The sequence below is a fragment of the Electrona antarctica genome (assembly GCF_951216825.1).
Source record: "Electrona antarctica genome assembly, chromosome: 23".
Lineage (NCBI taxonomy): Eukaryota > Metazoa > Chordata > Actinopteri > Myctophiformes > Myctophidae > Electrona > Electrona antarctica.
Genome location: NC_136804.1, coordinates 25,096,378 through 25,113,261, shown reverse-complemented (window position 1 = coordinate 25,113,261; position 16,884 = coordinate 25,096,378). Strand labels below are relative to the sequence as shown.

Genomic DNA, 16,884 nt, shown 5'->3' with positions numbered 1-16,884 from the left:
ATCATTGATCTGTCTTGTTATGTACAACGCCCGTATGCTACGGGAATGATGGATGGCTGCCAGTAATTAAAACCTTAACATTTCTTTTGACAGTGGTTCATTGCCTGACAATATTCCACCCATTACCCATTTGCATACTTTTTAATGTTGAATTATACCCGTCACGTTAAGAAAACACAAGCAGTAACATGTATATTAGGGATGGGAATTGATGTTCCCACACCAATGTTATTTCTTATTGGTCTGATTCTTTATCAATTCCATTGTTACCGATACATTTTCAATGTGGAAAAAGTAGGCCAGCAGGTTTCCAACTGTTTTATTATCTCTTAGTCTCATAGAAAAAAAAGAGTAGAAAAAGGCATGTATGTCTAATGAACTGCCTCAACTGGTTCTCAATCCCCATCCCTAATGTATACACATTTAAATCTTATGTGTACACATACACAATATCTGAGAGGGTGGCCATTTCAAATGGTCACTACCTTCTAATCTTCACTTGTGGGTCATTATAAAAATTAACCAGGCTTCATATATTGTTACTTCTCCCAAAGTTTTTTTTTCTTTCATAAAGCCCTCATTACATATGGTAGGTATACTATAAACAAAATATTGCTTCAAAACTTACTCCTCTGCAGACATGAGAGGGGCTACAGGATTGAACAGAGGTCGCTGTTGCCTAAGGTGCAATTTGCCGTAGCTCAGTTCAAAGTCCTTCTTGGTCCCTACGATAACATCCAGGCTACCCCAGCGCACATCGTACCCATAAGACGCCAGTTTCTGGATGCGATAGAGCACAATCTGCATGGTGAGCTCCAGCACATTGGGAGACTCCTTTATCTGTTCCATGCTTACTCCCAAGTCCATCAGTCCCTGGAACCGTCCAATCAGGGTTGGCAAGGAATAATACAATATGGTGGGGCAGCGCATCACTATGTCCTTGAGTTCTTCCTTAGTGCAAATGAGTGCCCCTTCGACGTAGCCCATTGCGTAGCGCATGGCCTCCGGCTGCAGCTCCGCCATCGAGGCCCCGAGGCTCGAGACCAGTTTTAGGAGCTCCTCTGTGGTGAAGCCCTGTTCCCGTAGGAAACCCAGGCTGTCCCTCCAGGCCTCAGCGGGCCGCATCAGAATGTAGGGGTTCTGGCTGAGGAGCTTCTGGAGCCAGACGCGCACGTTGCCTTCGTCTCCACCCAGGTCCAGGTAGGTCTCTCGCAGCGTGTGGATAACCTCCTGGTTCCTCTCCACGGGCTGGCTGAAGCTCTGTGGGGCGCTGGCCAGTAGCTTTCCTATGATTCGTTTGCTGAGGCGCAGGCTCTGGAGATACTGGATGTTGGCACGTTGATTGGCGCGGTGAGTGATCGAGAAGAAGGAGGCAGGGAATTTCTCCACGATGCTCATCAGCTCACGCCTGTTGGGGTACACGGACAGCCACAGGTCCCGCTGGGCCGCCGCGTCCTCCGGCCGACACAGGATGGCCTCGGGATGCGTCTCCAGGACCTGCGCAATGGACACGGTGTCTGCGCCCATGTCCCTCAGCAAGTCGGCCATTTCAGACACGTACGACGTGTTCTCGGCCAGCACCCAGCTTTTGAACTTGCGCACCTTGCGGACGTCTACCGACAGTTCGTAGAGTGCGTCCACTGTGTGCTGGTTCTCAACTCGCTTGTTAGGAGCGGCCACGGTAGAGGTGGAGGCGGCCGAGGGGGGAATGAAGACCCTCATTCTTTGGCAGTAGGTGCACAGGGACGCAGTAGTGGCACGCAGCATTGTTGCCGGTAGAAATGTACCAAAGTGCAGATGATCTGTGGTACAAAAAATATATATATTACTTTAATTCCTGTTTTCTTTTTTACTGAATGTCTCTGCTTTTGTCAATGCTGCATACATTTTGAAGCGAAACTATTGTAACTTTTTTTTTAAAGAATAAAATGTAACTTTGTCCAATCTGTATGTGTATGGTAGGGTATGTTAATACACTTTTGTCTCCCTGCTCTTCTACTGAGACATTTAGATCGTGTCAACAGTCACGCCTCACCTAGACACAGCTGACACGATTTTTTTGACCTGATGATCTACTCTAGATTCAGTTTATCCCCTGAGCAAGCAGGCAGGCTCTATTTAGCTCAATGGTAAAAAAAAATCTATATCAGCAGCACCGTTTTCAAATCCGGGGTAGAAGAAGAAAGTTACATAGTGCAGACTGCAGTGCCTTTAACTGTCAACAGAAATGTAACAACAATGTTAATTAGCAGTCACAACTCACAAGCCTGCAAGACTACTACTGTGCATTGTGTTCCTTCCATTAGTATTTATTATATTAATTTCTAATATAATTATTATTTCATTTTGGTTTAGTCCAGTGTGCTGCCTGACAGCTCAGGATGAAAAGAAAAAGGGGTGGGGCTGGTCAAAGGGGGTTAGAAAAAAGGCTACAGCAGATCATAGCTATTAGGCTACTATAGAAGCAATAGGCTATATATATATTAAAAAAATACTCAATACACTCATTCATTTATCGTTTGTGGTTTCAGTGTAGCTACACACAAAAAAGAATGAATTATAAGTACCGGTACTTGAATTGCAAACAATAGTTGAAATGCAAGCTACTGCATACTGTAGTTAAATTAGTTTGTATACATGATGTAACCTATAGCTCACTTCTGGATCGTGGTACCGTAATAGCATAGGTCTTCTACACATTATAATATTAGGTGGAGATTAATAACAGCTGTTTAGCTGTAGCCTAATTGTAGGCGACCGCTTACTCGCTTATGGAAGAAATAATAATTTGGAACACAGTTTATTAGTTATACATAAATGTCATGTCAATACTATTGAAAATGTCATAATTTGACTGCAGAATTGTTGCAAAACTTCACCATGTACCCATGCACGTCTGGAACATAGTGTATAGAACATAGAACATTGTGTACTGTGTATACATGCATGGACACAGCAACTGTGGCAGACAATATTGTTGTACGCCTGGTCGAGGATCAAAAGCGCGATAGTAATAACATGATCATGAGTCATTCTAAGACCAGGATAATATCTTTTATAATGTAAACAGTTTACCAGTTTTCTAATCCGCGGGACTTCGAGAGACGTGCCGTTGTTATGTTATGGCCAGACTGCCACTCTAGCTGCCAGTCACTCTGACTGCACAGTTTGGATGGAACGGCTGTTCACATTGGTTCTCACGCGCACCTCGAGGAGGAGGCGGGGTCGTATATCGGTAGCCTACTACTACAAACTACACACATATTATAGGCCTACTATAAACTACACATGCACCAACACATTTCAATACAGACAATAAATGAATGGAGCCAGTGGAGCGTCAGTGGAAAAGGTAGCCTAGTAAGTAGTACGGGCACGTTCAGAAATAGCGCAATGAGCGCGCACTTATGTGCAATGCAAAAACGCTCCGGTGCGGTATTTCCGAACGTTTCTCATACTTTTACCAAATTACAATTTCGAGAGATGTAGGCCTAATTATTTATTAATTTAATCCCCAAGAAAGCCTAGGGTCCTCATAGGCCTTCTCAATTCATCGAAGGAATAAGGGTCCCACCGTCCCACTTAGACTGCCCTTAGATTAAGACTCTCGTAGATGAATATCGATCGATTATACGAGTAGTCGTCTAGGGATGTCCCACTTTTATACAGTACGTTATTGTTGGCTACTGTGGTTGCAACTTGCATTCTTGCAAAGGAATTACTCCCGAGTCTGTTGTTCCATTTTAGATCCTGCTTTGCCATCTACTGGACACATGACAGTATTGCACTCTATTCTCAGCCCTTCAACATTGAGATTGATTGATTGATTGATGAATTTATTAACAGATTGGAGAATTACAGTACATTTCAAGCACAACTCTTAACTGCCCACTGTTAACTGTGGACGACACCATAAACATGTGTGCTGCTGTGCACTGCATGCATGCTTATTCAACACACTTCAATGAATGACTGAGTCCAAAGGGGGGGGGGTGGCCCCTGGTGCCCCCCCTTTGGTCAATATTTTTCATTTCATTCATGTTTTGTGATGAACAGTTTTGCAACATTACATGATTGACATTGACATGACTCACATGCTGAGTGGCTGTAGTATGCTCCAAAATGAGTAAATAAATCATATAGTGTCTAAAAAAATACGTAGCCTATTTGTCTTGCATATTTAGTTGAGTCCATATCAGTGTAGTTTGATTTGTTAATTTTACTGGAACTGCAACAAGGCAGTTAAACACACAGCAATGTATTCAAGACACGTTTCTGTCCATCCTGCATCATTCATTGGCTTGATGGCTAATGGCTTCCTCATTGACTGAGTGACAGGCTGTGACTTGACACAAAACAGATTGGTACGGAGCCTCTGCAGCATGCGCTGTCTGCAGTCATTACATTAGCTTTAGCTGCTAAGCTAAACTAAGCAGGACATTACTACACCAAAACAAGCAGGACATTACTACACCAAAACAAGCATTGTGGATTCAAACGGCCAAAATGCCCCGTGGTTATAGCCTACTATGCTACTGCCTAATGTGTCTAACTTTACCCACTTTAAATGATATCTCACCTCATCAAACACGGAAAGTTACTTGAAGCCAGGCCACTGGACTGGAATAGGCCTACTACTACACAGGTAGGCCTAATGACTACAAATAAGGACACAACATAATCATATAAACCCATTTGAGACTTAATTGGGTGTAAACATGTGCCATGTTTATTTAAAGAATTGTGTTGGGGTGAGCATATGAGAAATTGCCTCTTGTAGTCTTGACACGAGAAGGGGGAACAAAACTGGGTGCGTGTGTGTGGGTGCTTTTTGATTGATTGATTGAAATATGTATTAACAGTTTGCAGAATTACAGTACATTTCAAGCACAAACTCAATACAAAGACTGTTAACTGAGTGGACGACCCAATTAAGCATTACACTTGTTTACAAGAGGGTCCACCATGTTCAATTCATCAAAACATTTAGAGACGTACAGATAGACACTACTATATAGTCAAAGAACAGAACAGGAATTCATCATAAAGGAGGTAAAAAGGGAAAAGAGACATATACAGTGAGGGGAAAAAGGGGTGGGGGGGGATTCAGATTTTACGGGGGCCAGTTTCGAATTGCTCCCTTTGAGAGCGGTTTTGAAGGAGATGGGATTCACATGTCTTAATGACTGTTGGTAGGGCGTTCCACATTTTGGTGGCATAGGAGCGAAAATAATTTAGTCCCTTGTTTGTGCCGAATCTGGGTTGTACATGGTTTGTTGCACTCCCTCTGGTGTTGTGGGTGTGGACTTCGTTAACATTAAGGAAGTATTTAGACAGGTACATGGGTATCTTGGTGGTGTATCGAATCTTGTGGACCAGACCCATTGCAAGATGCTGTACTCTGTCGTCGACCCTAAGCCATTCCAGCCTGTCAAAGTGGGCAGGGGTGAGGTGGGTTCGGGGGGTGAGGCCAAGTAGGAGCCTGACCAGTTTGTTTTGGGAGGTCTGGAGCCTTGTTTTAAGGGCCTTTGAGGTGCTGTGGTACCAAGAGGTGCATGCATAGTCAAAGAAACCTTGTACGAGGGCTCCTGTTAAGGTCTTCAAGGTGTTTTTGTTGACCAGTGAGGAGATCCTGTAAAGGAATCTTGTTCTTTGATTGACTTTTTTGATTACGTTGGTGGCCATTTTATCACCGGAAAGATTAGCCTCCAGGATGGAACCTAGGTAGGTAATTTCATCTTTTCGTGTGATAATATTGTCACCCACTCTAACCAAGAAGCCATCTGCCTTGCTGAGATTACTATGTGCATGCAGATGCTTGCTCTGCTTTCAGATTTTAGATTAACTAGGGAAGGCCTACATTTAGAAAACGTATGTTTTGCAGAAAGACGGCAGCATTTTTATAAGACTGTGTGTGGCATCCATCCATCCATGATTAGATGTCGGCCCCTCAGAAAATATTGTCCAAAAAATGCAAAGCAACATGGGTATTGATATTATTACTATGCTAACACTAGCACTAACATCTAGTATTTCAAGGAGCCTGCATTCATTCACTGAGACTTTGTTTTATAGCATGATAAGCAGGTTTAAATTTATAAACAGCCAAGCTAAAAACGAAACTAGCCTATGTAAACCATACTGTGCTAACCAAATGATTATAGCTGTTGAATAGGAATTTCAGTTTATTTATTTATTTTATTTTGTATTGATTGAATACTTTATTAACAGTTTGCAAATAGTACAGTGGTACAATTATACAATGATGCTAAAAGTATAACAAAAAAGGGCTTTTTTCCCGTTGTGGTCCTGTCTGTACAATTCAACAAGACATTTAAAGACATGATTCAATAATATACAATACATCAGGGGTGCCCACACATTTTTTACTTGAGAGCTACTTTCAAAATGAGAAGCTCAACAGGATCTACCTACCGAAAATATTATACCATTGCTGAAAATAGTTTAAATATGTACCTGAGGGGGCTTTGGAATAATGGAGCTGGCATTACATATAAGACAAATGCTCTTGGAATGGGAAATAGAGGGGGAGAAATTGAATAGGTATAGGGTTTTTTTGTATTTAATTTGTAATGCTACAGACGTTTTTGAAAACAAAGTATTGCATTGTGGGTTTGAGCTGACAGGCCCTTTTGATGTCAAACAATCAAGTCACCTTAATTCAAGTGGCCAGATCCAAAACTTTAAAAAAAAAAAATATTTACATGAAATATAAAAGGGTCATGTCATGTGATCTACCTGCACAGCCTGTGTGATCTACTGGTAGATCGCGATCTACCTTTTGGGCACCCCTGCAATACATCAATCAACACTATAGCAGCTATAAATGTATAGGCCTATGTAGCCTACAGTAAACAGTTGGGGCCCGGGGGCGGTGGTCACTTCTGGTATTTACTAGCTTAGAATACTTTTCTGGGACCAGTTACAAATTGCAGACAGATGGTCTTTTATGGCGGTTTTGAAGTAGGCTAAGGAAGGAGTCACACTTTTTGGTGTATATGTTGGTCGGGCATTCCACGTTTCGGTGGCATAAAACTATTAATTCTTTCACAGCAAACGTTTTTAACTCGCATATTTGCTTCTGGGAGATCCACTCCCTGGAACAAAATATTTTGAGATGGGGGTCCGCGGCCAATTGCATATAATTTTGGGGTCCTTGACATAAACAAATTTGAGCACCACTGATATAGAAACATATTTTTTTTCTCCAGAAAACTGTCAGAATTTAGAAGACATTTTGTAGAATCTGCCTGGTCTTAATGTGTTAACCCCATGTTTGTGCCGAATCTGGGTTGAACAAGAACAAGACCAGTGGAGGTCCCTATTGTGTTGTGTGTTGTGCCTGTGTGTCTCTTTCACGTTATTGACACAGGTACATGAGCACTGGGCGATTGATACAAAATGCAATTCAGACAATAGGCTTGTGGATAATGGGGTAGTCTGGGTTTTATTTTTATTCCACGTTTATTTGACCAAGCATGGAAAGATGAATAACAATTTCTTATTTACAATGCAGCACGGCAGGGTTAGTCAATAAGCTACACAGTGCTTACAAAGCATGAAGAGCCAGACAAGCTTTTTTAACAATGACTTTCACACATGTCATCTTTTATTCATTACTTAAAAGATATATAAATAAATAAAATGTAATAAAAGTTTTTTAATAAAAGTTGACCTTATTCTAGGTCAAATGGTAAAAGTTTGTATACTCTAAAAGTGGTTCTCAACCTGTGGGCCGGGAGTCTGGACCCTGCTCAGGGGGGTCCCCACGTGATTTTGGGGAGGTCCTCAGATGACAGTGAAGTGACAATTGAATGACTTAAGACCTTTTTTATTCCAAAAATAAAATAAAAGAGGCCATTGCTGCATCAAACTTACCATCAACAAACTACAGTATACTATAAAAACTGGTCAAACATTGGCCAAATTGTCAAATAATATGAGAGGAAACTATTGTGAAAATAGCCGATTGGGAGGCGTTGTAAGCATGTACTGTAGATCAGCTAGTTACACAATATATTATCTGTATCTGTCGAGCCGAGTCAAACTAAATGTAATGCCTCAAGTCCTACATAACAAGTGCTGATCAGGGATGGGGGTCCCCAGTTCAAAATTCAAGCACAAACTCAATACAAAGACTGTTAACTGTGAGTGGACGACCCAATTAAGCATTACACTTGTTTACAAGAGGGTCCACCATGTTCAATTCATCAAAACATTTAGAGACGTACAAATAGACACTTCAATATAGTCAAAGAACAGAACAGGAATTCATCATAGAGGTAAAAAGGGAAAAGAGACATACAGTGAGGGGGGAAAAAAGGGGGCGGTGGTGGGGGATTCAGATTTTTACGGGGGCCAGTTTCGAATTGCAGCCGTCCGTAGGTGCCCTTTGAGAGCGGTTTTGAAGGAGTCAAGGGATTTGCATGTCTTAATGACTGTTGGTAGGGCGTTCCACATTTTGGTGGCATAGGAGTGAAAATAATTTAGTCCCTTGTTTGTGCCGAATCTGGGTTGTACATGGTTCGTTGCACTCCCTCTGGTGTTGTGGGTGTGGACTTCGTTAACATTAAGGAAGTATCTAGACAGGTACATGGGTATCTTGGTGGAGTATCGAATCTTGTGGACTAGACCCATTGCAAGATGCTGTACTCTGTCGTCGACCCTAAGCCATTCCAGTCTGTCAAAGTGGGCAGGGGTGAGGTGGGTTCGGGGGGTGAGGCCAAGTAGGAGCCTGACCAGTTTGTTTTGGGAAGTCTGGAGCCTAGTTTTAAGGGCCTTTGAGGTGCTGTGGTACCAGGAGGTGCATGCATAGTCAAAGAAGCCTTGTACAAGGGCTCCTGTTAAGGTCTTCAAGGTGTTTTTGTTGACCAGTGAGGAGATCCTGTAAAGGAATCTTGTTCTTTGGTTGACTTTTTTGATTACGTGAAAAGGTTGAGACTTGAGAACCACTGCTCTGGACAATGCATGATGTTCTCTGTCACCCACCCTAATGTATGCATAATGTATTCCTCTTTGGATGATTTGTCACCAGATGGGGTGACTCAGACACCATAAACAAATCTTATTTCAACCTCCCTTTCACCCCACCAAGGAAATGCTGTATATTCAGCTGTCTAGGTACCAGTGGTGGAAGGAAAGTACATTTACTTAAGTACTGTACTTAAGTACAATTTTGAGGCATTTGTACTTTGCTTGAGTATGTCAAATTTTCAGTAGGCTACTTTTACTTCACTAATATAAATATTGTACTTTTACTCTACTACGATTATTTGACAACTTTAGTTACTAGTTACTTTGTAGATTGTGATTATTATTAACCACTTCAGCCATATAAATTTCGGCCATTTGAAAATAGCCGATCTACAAGCTCACCATGCTTCGCATGATGCATCGCGACGCATTGTACAGTAGATCTGCTATTTTCAAGAGATTTTTATATATTTGAAAACTTTAAATGGGACATTCTATATAATGAGTACTTTCTCTTTTGGTACTTTGAGTACATTTAGATGCCAATACGTTTGTACTTTGTTTTTGAATTCTGGACTTTTACTTGTAACAGAGTATTTCTATATTGAAGTATTGATACTTTTACTTAAGTTAAAAAGTTTGAGTACTTTTCCCACCACTGGCATTCACATCTAAATTGACACATGTGAAAGAAATTACTCAACTTCCAGTTTACCAGTACTCTCACCAGAACAGAACAGAGATTAGATTGCAATTTAAGCTTCATTTATAGACACATCATATAGATTGGGTGTAGCAAAATTATTCCGGGATATGAACCCCAGTATTCTACAATATTTTGTGGGTGCTCTGAATTGTTGACAGTTAGTAGCTCAATTTAGAAGCTTTCCTTAACTTGTATACTTTATAGTTTTTCCCGTGCGAAACACTGTTTGATGTTGGTTGCATTATAGGCTTAGGTATTCTACAATATTTTGTGGGTGCTCTGAATTGTTGACAGTTAGTAGCTCAATTTAGAAGCTTTCCTTAACTTGTATACTTTATAGTTTTTCCCGTGCGAAACACTGTTTGATGTTGGTTGCATTATAGGCTTAGGTATTCTACAATATTTTGTGGGTGCTCTGAATTGTTGACAGTTAGTAGCTCAATTTAGAAGCTTTCCTTAACTTGTATACTTTATAGTTTTTCCCGTGCGAAACACTGTTTGATGTTGGTTGCATTATAGGCACAGTATAATCTGAAACTTGATTTGAAGGCAAACCAATGGTCAGGCCGTCAGCGGTTGAAGTTTATTTTCAATTCAGTGTGATTTTTTTTATTTTTAATGTACAGTAAAATTGTAAAGTATGTTCATTCTAATTGCCAAAGAACCAGGAGAGGGTTGCTATTCATAGACCTATCATTTGCTGCCTCTCTCTTTGTTCCTATTGATAGACACAGTTGTCCCTTGCCACCAGCAGCCAATGAGTGCCAGTGGCTTGACTCACACACCACCTGCTGTTCTCAAGCTATGCGTGTGGCGAGACTGAACTCCTGTGTATTTACAGTATGGGATAATAAGACAAGAGATGGGATTTCTTTTCGAGGGCTGATTTCCATATGTTCTATGGCTGCTGTCCAACTATGCCATACATAATCCCATGTTCCATGTGGAGGTGATTATCAGTGGTGGAAAGTCAAGTACAGTGTCATGTACAGTACTCAAGTACTGTACTTAAGTTAAGTACATTTTTGATATATATATATATATATATATATATATATATATATATAAAACATTTTCTTTTACTTTACTGGAGTATTTCCAATTTCCATTTGTTTTTGCTTCTACTCCACTACATCTCGGATACAAAACAATAAACATACATTAACCACTTTAGAAGTTAAGTTCAGCCCTATTTATGCTGTTTTTAACCTTGCTCTGTGCAGCACTTGTTTTGAAAGGTGCTATATAAATAAAGTTCATCATTATCATCATCATCATCATACATTTCAGCCATTTGAAAATAGACGATCTACAAGCTCTCTTGTAGATCACCGCAATGCGACGCATTGTCAGCTTGTAGATCTGCTATTTTCAAAAGATTTTAATACATTCCTTTTATACATAAATGTTGGTCCGTTAAGTACATTTTAATAGTGAATTTTGAATTATGGACCATTTTTACATTGGAATGTTGATACTTTCCCCAAAGAATGTGAGTGCTTTGAGTTATGTGTTATTGCTCTGTTATCATCATCATTTCCCAGCCTACAAGCTTATTTAAACTCAAAAAGACTGAAAATAAATGTCCATTAGAAACACATGTGCTGTGGTCTCATACGCTGTATATACAGTACTACTCTGGATGACTTTATTATGAGAAGGAACACGTAACCAGGCAGAACGTTTATTCACCACGGGGGATGCTCATCACAGACGCCACTGAGCACCTGTCCTTTCCCATCAATTATCCTGTCCACCAAAACGGCATTTGTCCTTTGGCCAGGGGTCCGGCCGGCCACGCATCACGTCAGCGCTCCAACGTCAAGTCGAGGAGCAAATGACGTGGAAGCAATTAGATTTTAATCCACTCGACGTGCCGAAAGCTGCCTTCTCGAATAGCAAAAATGTTTTAATGTCAGACGCAGAAGCGGTGTATGTGGCGAAGCTTATCATGTGAATCATTGTTCTTATTCGTGAGATGTTTAGGACTCATCTTACCTTGAAAATTGTTTTACTTAACCGAAAATACTCATAGGCTCATACTCATATTGCGTATGTAACTGCCTATTTTGCGTTTGGGAGTGTAGGCAAACTATAACGTCTGTATACGATTATACACAGTAGCTATTTCTCATTCAAACTCAAGTGAATAATGTATCAGTTTGGTTTGTTGATGCTGCGTTGTAAAATGTATTCGCTGTGCAAATCTAATTTGAAATTCCTCCTTGTTGAAAATGTGACAGCTGTACTGGCCTTTCATATCTTCACAGGCTTTGATAAGCCTTTAGCCTTAAAGGACCACTTCACCACTTTTCAACTTCTCTTCCTATAATTGGTCCTAACTAATGTTCATGATAAAATACCACCATTTTTTCCTACTCAGTATGTGTCTCATAGGAGGGCTGTGGGCAGTTCAGAAACCCGTCCACCAGTGACATCATCGATGGTGAATCCAAGCTAATAGAAACGGCAGGCTTTCTTTTCCTGAAAAGTTGCAATGCAAAAGTTGAAGCCATCGTTCTCACGATAATAAAAATCTAAATATATTTTAAAACAAATCTTTAAAAAAAAAAAATCTGCCTAATGATGATGTCACTGGTGGACGGGTGTCCGAACTGCCCAAAGCCCTCCTATGAGACACAGACTGAGTAGGAAAAAATGGTGGTGTTTTATCATGAACATTAGTGAGGACCAATTATATGAAGAGATGTTGAAAAGTGGTGAAGTGGTCCTTTAACCTTTGCGATGAGTTAAGCTGTCTAGGTGGGTACCGAAGGATGTTTCCTTTTAGAGTAAAAAAAGAAGAAAAAAAAAAAAACTAGAGTCATTAGTTAGAGAAAGAAAATGTGAGTCATTATTTACGGAATTATTGTTATTCTTCTGTTAATCTTTAGTTTTTGCTTCCAGACAGAATATTCTACACAGAATCATAAGAAATTTACCCAGAGCTTTTATCTGTGTCTAATCTATTGATTTTGTAGAAGAGTCTGACTGCATGTAATGTCACAATGTAAATGATGAACATGTGTTGCTTTGTGAGAGCCTGGAGAGCGCGTGTGTGTGTGTGTGTGTGTGTGTGTGTGTGTGTGTGTGTGTGTGTGTGTGTGTGTGTGTGTGTGTGTGTGTGTGTGTGTGTGTGTGTGTGTGATTGCATCTGTTGTGTTTCTGAAATAGGCACTCATCTTGGCCTTACAAAGGAATGATGAGGAGGGGAGTGTGCCCTCCGGGGGGGAGGGGGTCATGGAAGATAACGGGGGTCTAGGGGGAGATGAGTGGGAAGGGGAGGGGGGGGGGGGGGGGGGGGGGGTTGGGGGTGTCAAGACTTGGTGGTGAATGTGAAAATAGACTCCATTCCATCTGTCTGAAAATCTCCCCCGCTGACGACCCGTAGACTGCAGAGTTTGGCCAAACCCACAGACCCTTCAAAAAGCCCAAGGCACATGGCCCACAGCTCATTCTCCTCTGTGTGCAGGACGCCAGCCGGTTTGTGTGTGTCATCTCTCTGTCTTCTCTTCTACTCTGAACACTGTGCTCCAAGTCAGCCCCGTGAACATCATGTCAGACACCGAGGAGATCGTGGAGGAGTACGAGCAGGAGGAGGAGGAGGAGGAGGTGGTTGAGGAGGAGGTGGAGGTGGTTGAGGAGGAGCAGATAGAAGAGGAAGAGGAGGAATATGAGGAGGTGGAGGAGGAGGTGGAGGAGGAGGAACACGAGGATGTAGCTGAAGAAAAGAAGCCCACCGAGGGCCAGGAAGAGACGGAACATGGCGAGGAAGGGTCCAGGCCGCGGCACAAAACGGCCTTCATTCCCAACATCGCTCCTCCCAAGCTGCCCGATGGCGATAAGGTCGACTTCGATGACCTCCACCGCAAGAGGCTGGACAAGGACTTCAACGACCTGCAGTCCCTCATCGAGCTCCACTTCTCCAACCGCCAGAAGGAGGAGGAGGACCTGGTGTCGCTGCGGACGCGCATAGAGCGCCGGCGCAACGACCGCTCGGAGCAGCAGCGCATCCGCACGGAGCAGGACAAGGAGCGGCAGACGCGGCTGGCGGAGGAGCGCGCCAGGCGGGAGGAGGTAGCGGCCAAGATCCGCGCGGACGAGGAGGCCCAGAAGAAGAAGATCTTCACCAGCAAGTCCTTCGGGGGCTACCTGCAGAAGGTGGACCAGGGCAAGAAGGGCAAGAAGCTGACGGCCCGCGAGGAGAAGAAGAAGGCACTGCTGGAGCGCCGCAAGCCCCTCAACATTGACCACCTCAGCCAGGAGAAGCTGGCGGAGAAGGCGCGCGACCTCTGGCAGTGGCTGCACCAGCTGCACGCCGAGAAGTTCCAGCTCGCCGAGAAGCTCAAGAGGCAGAAGTATGACATTAACGTGCTCCGCAACCGCGTCATTGACCACTCCAAGGGCTCGAAGGCCAAGGGGAAGTCTGGCGGGGCCAAGGGGAAGTCTGGCTCCTGGAAGTGAGTGTGTAAACGATGGCCATGGCAGCTGTCCTGGCAACACTAAAGCGGACAATCTCTGTTTTTGGACTATTTGGCTACTTATACCTAGGCTACTTGTATGATATTTTCCCTGGATTGTACATGTAATGTACAGACAGATGTAATGTAGGTGTAATGTAGATGTAATGTAGGTTTTGTTTTGTTTTTGCAATTGAACATCTTTATTAAAACTGCTGAATGTTTGGAACTGTTCATGTCATTATTCTTATTCTACCAGTTCATTTATTATGGTTGTTTGTTTCAAATGAAAACATTTATTAAACTTTCTGAATGTTTGGAACTGTTACATGTCATTATTCTACCATTTAGTGGTAGGAAAAGTACTCACAGTTTTTTACTTAAGTAAATGTATCGAGAAAAAAAATCTACTTGAGTAAATAAGTACAAAAGTATTGGCATCAAAATGTACTTAAAGTACCAAAAGTAAAAGTGCTCATTGTGCAGAACGTCCCATTTCAAGTTTGCAAATGTATAATAATCTTTTGAAAATAGCCGATCTACAATCTCACAATGCGTTGCGTTGTGACGCATTGTGAGCTTGTAGATCGGCTATTTTCAAAATGTATATAGGGCTGAAAGTGGCTAATGCATGTTTTGTAATAACAATCAAAATCTACAAAGTAGCTAGTAGCCTAACTAAAGTTTTCAAATAATTGTAGCGGACTAAAAGTACAATATTTGGATCTGAGATGCAATGGAGTATAGAAGTAAAGGTATTGGAAATTAGAAACACTGATCAAGAAGTACAAATACCTCAAAATTGTACTTAAGACAAGTACAGTATACTATCCGTCACGGCATGGTCTATCATCACCTCAGTTGTTTGAGATACATTTTACAGCAGAGTATTGTGTAATAGTACTGACGTTTTGACAGGTGGCTTAGGGTTAATTTAGTCTCTCCAGCTAAGGGCAAGGGTGTTGTTTATAACACCTGCAACATTTGGGGAGTGAAGAGTTATAACTGTGTAGACTGTGAAAGACGGAGCCCAGCATCACGACCCCCTCCTGGGCTGACAGGGGTCGTTTGATGTCTGGTATTTGAAGGCCAGCCCGTTCCTTCCAATCAACGAAGCCAAGAAGGGGCATGAATATGTGCCAACACAGCTATTCCCACAACGATTTAAAATGTCAAACGCAATATTATTTAGACTCTAAATTAAACTAAATGCTGAGGGATGCTACATAATGGTAATCAATCCATCACGCCGGGGTACAAAATTAAATCCATAATATCTTCCTATACTGTAGGTCGGTCTACTGATATAAGAATGTGTATGCATTACTTTGATCTGTCACTAGGTGCCACTGGAACACCAGTTCATAGCATTCAATCTATGCCACTTGGGCAGGAAAATAAACAGGCCTACAGTCTACATGAGCTAGCTCATATGACTTTAAAGTTTAAACACACACACACACGCGCGCGCGCGTTTTTAAGTGCGTGTACGCACGCACGCACACACGCACACACACACACACACACACACACACACACACACACACACACACACACACACACACACACACACACACACACACACACACACACACAGTGCAGAATGTTCAACACATTTATTGTTGCAGATAATTGTGTAACTACAGTAGCATGAAAGGTTTGAAGTGAACATTCTAAAAACTCAATAGTCAAACCTTTTATTGGCTACGCGATTGTCAAGATACAAAGAGCACACACTTAAGAGTTGACCGAAATAATTTAAAGTTGACCTGCACTAGTATTTTCTACACTAGCACTAGCTTCTTTCCACTTTCGACTATTGCCGAAGTCTAATGGTGCGCGCGCGCACACACACACACACACACACACACACACACACACACACACACACACACACACACACTACTGTACTCAAGTACTATTCTTTTACTTTTACTTGAGTATTTCTTTAGATTTTTTTTATACTTTGCGCCCTATATCACAGAGGCAAATATTGTACTTTTTACTCCATCATTTGTTTTTGACAGCTTTCGTTACTATGTAGTTACTTGCAGATTTAGATTATTATTATAAAACATAGAGACTAACACCACTTAAACCACTTAAGCTCACAACACATCTTGTTTGAATTTGGAAAGATTTGAGTATACTTTATGTGTATTTTGACGGCAGTAAATGTTTGAATACAGGCCTTTTACTTGTAACAGAGTATTGTTTTACATTGTGTTATTGGTACTTTTACTTAAAGATTAGAGTACTTTACCTCCACCACTGCTAATTTTACTCTCAACGTGAGCATCTATTAGAGAGCCTTCCAGACACATTGCTGTTTGCCAACAGGTTACCATAGAGACTGGGGCAGGCCATGTCTGCAGTAAGGTTCTTTCTCTAACCCCCCCTCCCTCCCCCATCACCACCAACATCAACCCCACGTCCCCACCACCTCTCAAGCCGCCTCTGGTCTGCTGCAAGGACGGCACTTACTTTTGAAAAACATATGTACAGTTGGGTGCCACCGATATTGTCCCTTATCATTTGACCCATTTAGGCCTGACCTAAAAATTTAAACAAAATCCTTCTAAATCCTCCAGTTTTCTGAAATAAATATTTTCACGATTTTTCAAAAATAGCAGACCTACAAGCTCGTAGCGCGCCACTCGGTGGCGCGCTATGAGCTTGTAGATCTGCTATTTTTCAATAGCCAAATTATAACATAATAAAACA

General features: G+C 41.8%; 2 protein-coding genes across 3 annotated transcripts; one reads left to right on the top strand and one right to left on the bottom strand.

Moving 5' to 3' along the window:
* Positions 1 to 304: 304 nt before the first annotated feature.
* On the bottom strand, positions 305 to 4,739 carry LOC306916494 (transcription termination factor 2, mitochondrial-like). Of its 2 annotated transcripts, none has more exons than XM_079494382.1 (2): positions 4,580 to 4,739; positions 305 to 1,802 (listed from the first exon to the last, which is right to left on the bottom strand). In XM_079494382.1, the coding sequence occupies exon 2, from the start codon at positions 1,765 to 1,767 to the stop codon at positions 625 to 627; it is 1,143 nt and encodes a 380-aa protein (XP_079350508.1). In that variant the 5' UTR covers positions 1,768 to 1,802; positions 4,580 to 4,739; the 3' UTR covers positions 305 to 624. The 2 variants fall into 2 exon arrangements, with proteins under 2 accessions (XP_079350508.1, XP_079350507.1); XM_079494381.1 differs by lacking the exon at positions 4,580 to 4,739 and adding an exon at positions 3,076 to 3,197.
* Positions 4,380 to 14,472, top strand: tnnt2c (troponin T2c, cardiac). The gene is made up of 2 exons (XM_079494383.1): positions 4,380 to 4,645; positions 13,239 to 14,472. Exon 2 carries the CDS (start codon positions 13,256 to 13,258, stop codon positions 14,162 to 14,164), a length of 909 nt encoding a protein of 302 aa, XP_079350509.1. The 5' UTR covers positions 4,380 to 4,645; positions 13,239 to 13,255; the 3' UTR covers positions 14,165 to 14,472.
* Positions 14,473 to 16,884: the final 2,412 nt, after the last annotated feature.

Bases quoted from the DNA above. Each gene is read 5' to 3' on its own strand.
- LOC306916494 (XM_079494382.1), bottom strand. From the start codon at position 1,767: ATGCTGCGTGCCACTACTGCGTCCCTGTGCACCTACTGCCAAAGAATG.
- tnnt2c (XM_079494383.1), top strand. From the start codon at position 13,256: ATGTCAGACACCGAGGAGATCGTGGAGGAGTACGAGCAGGAGGAGGAG.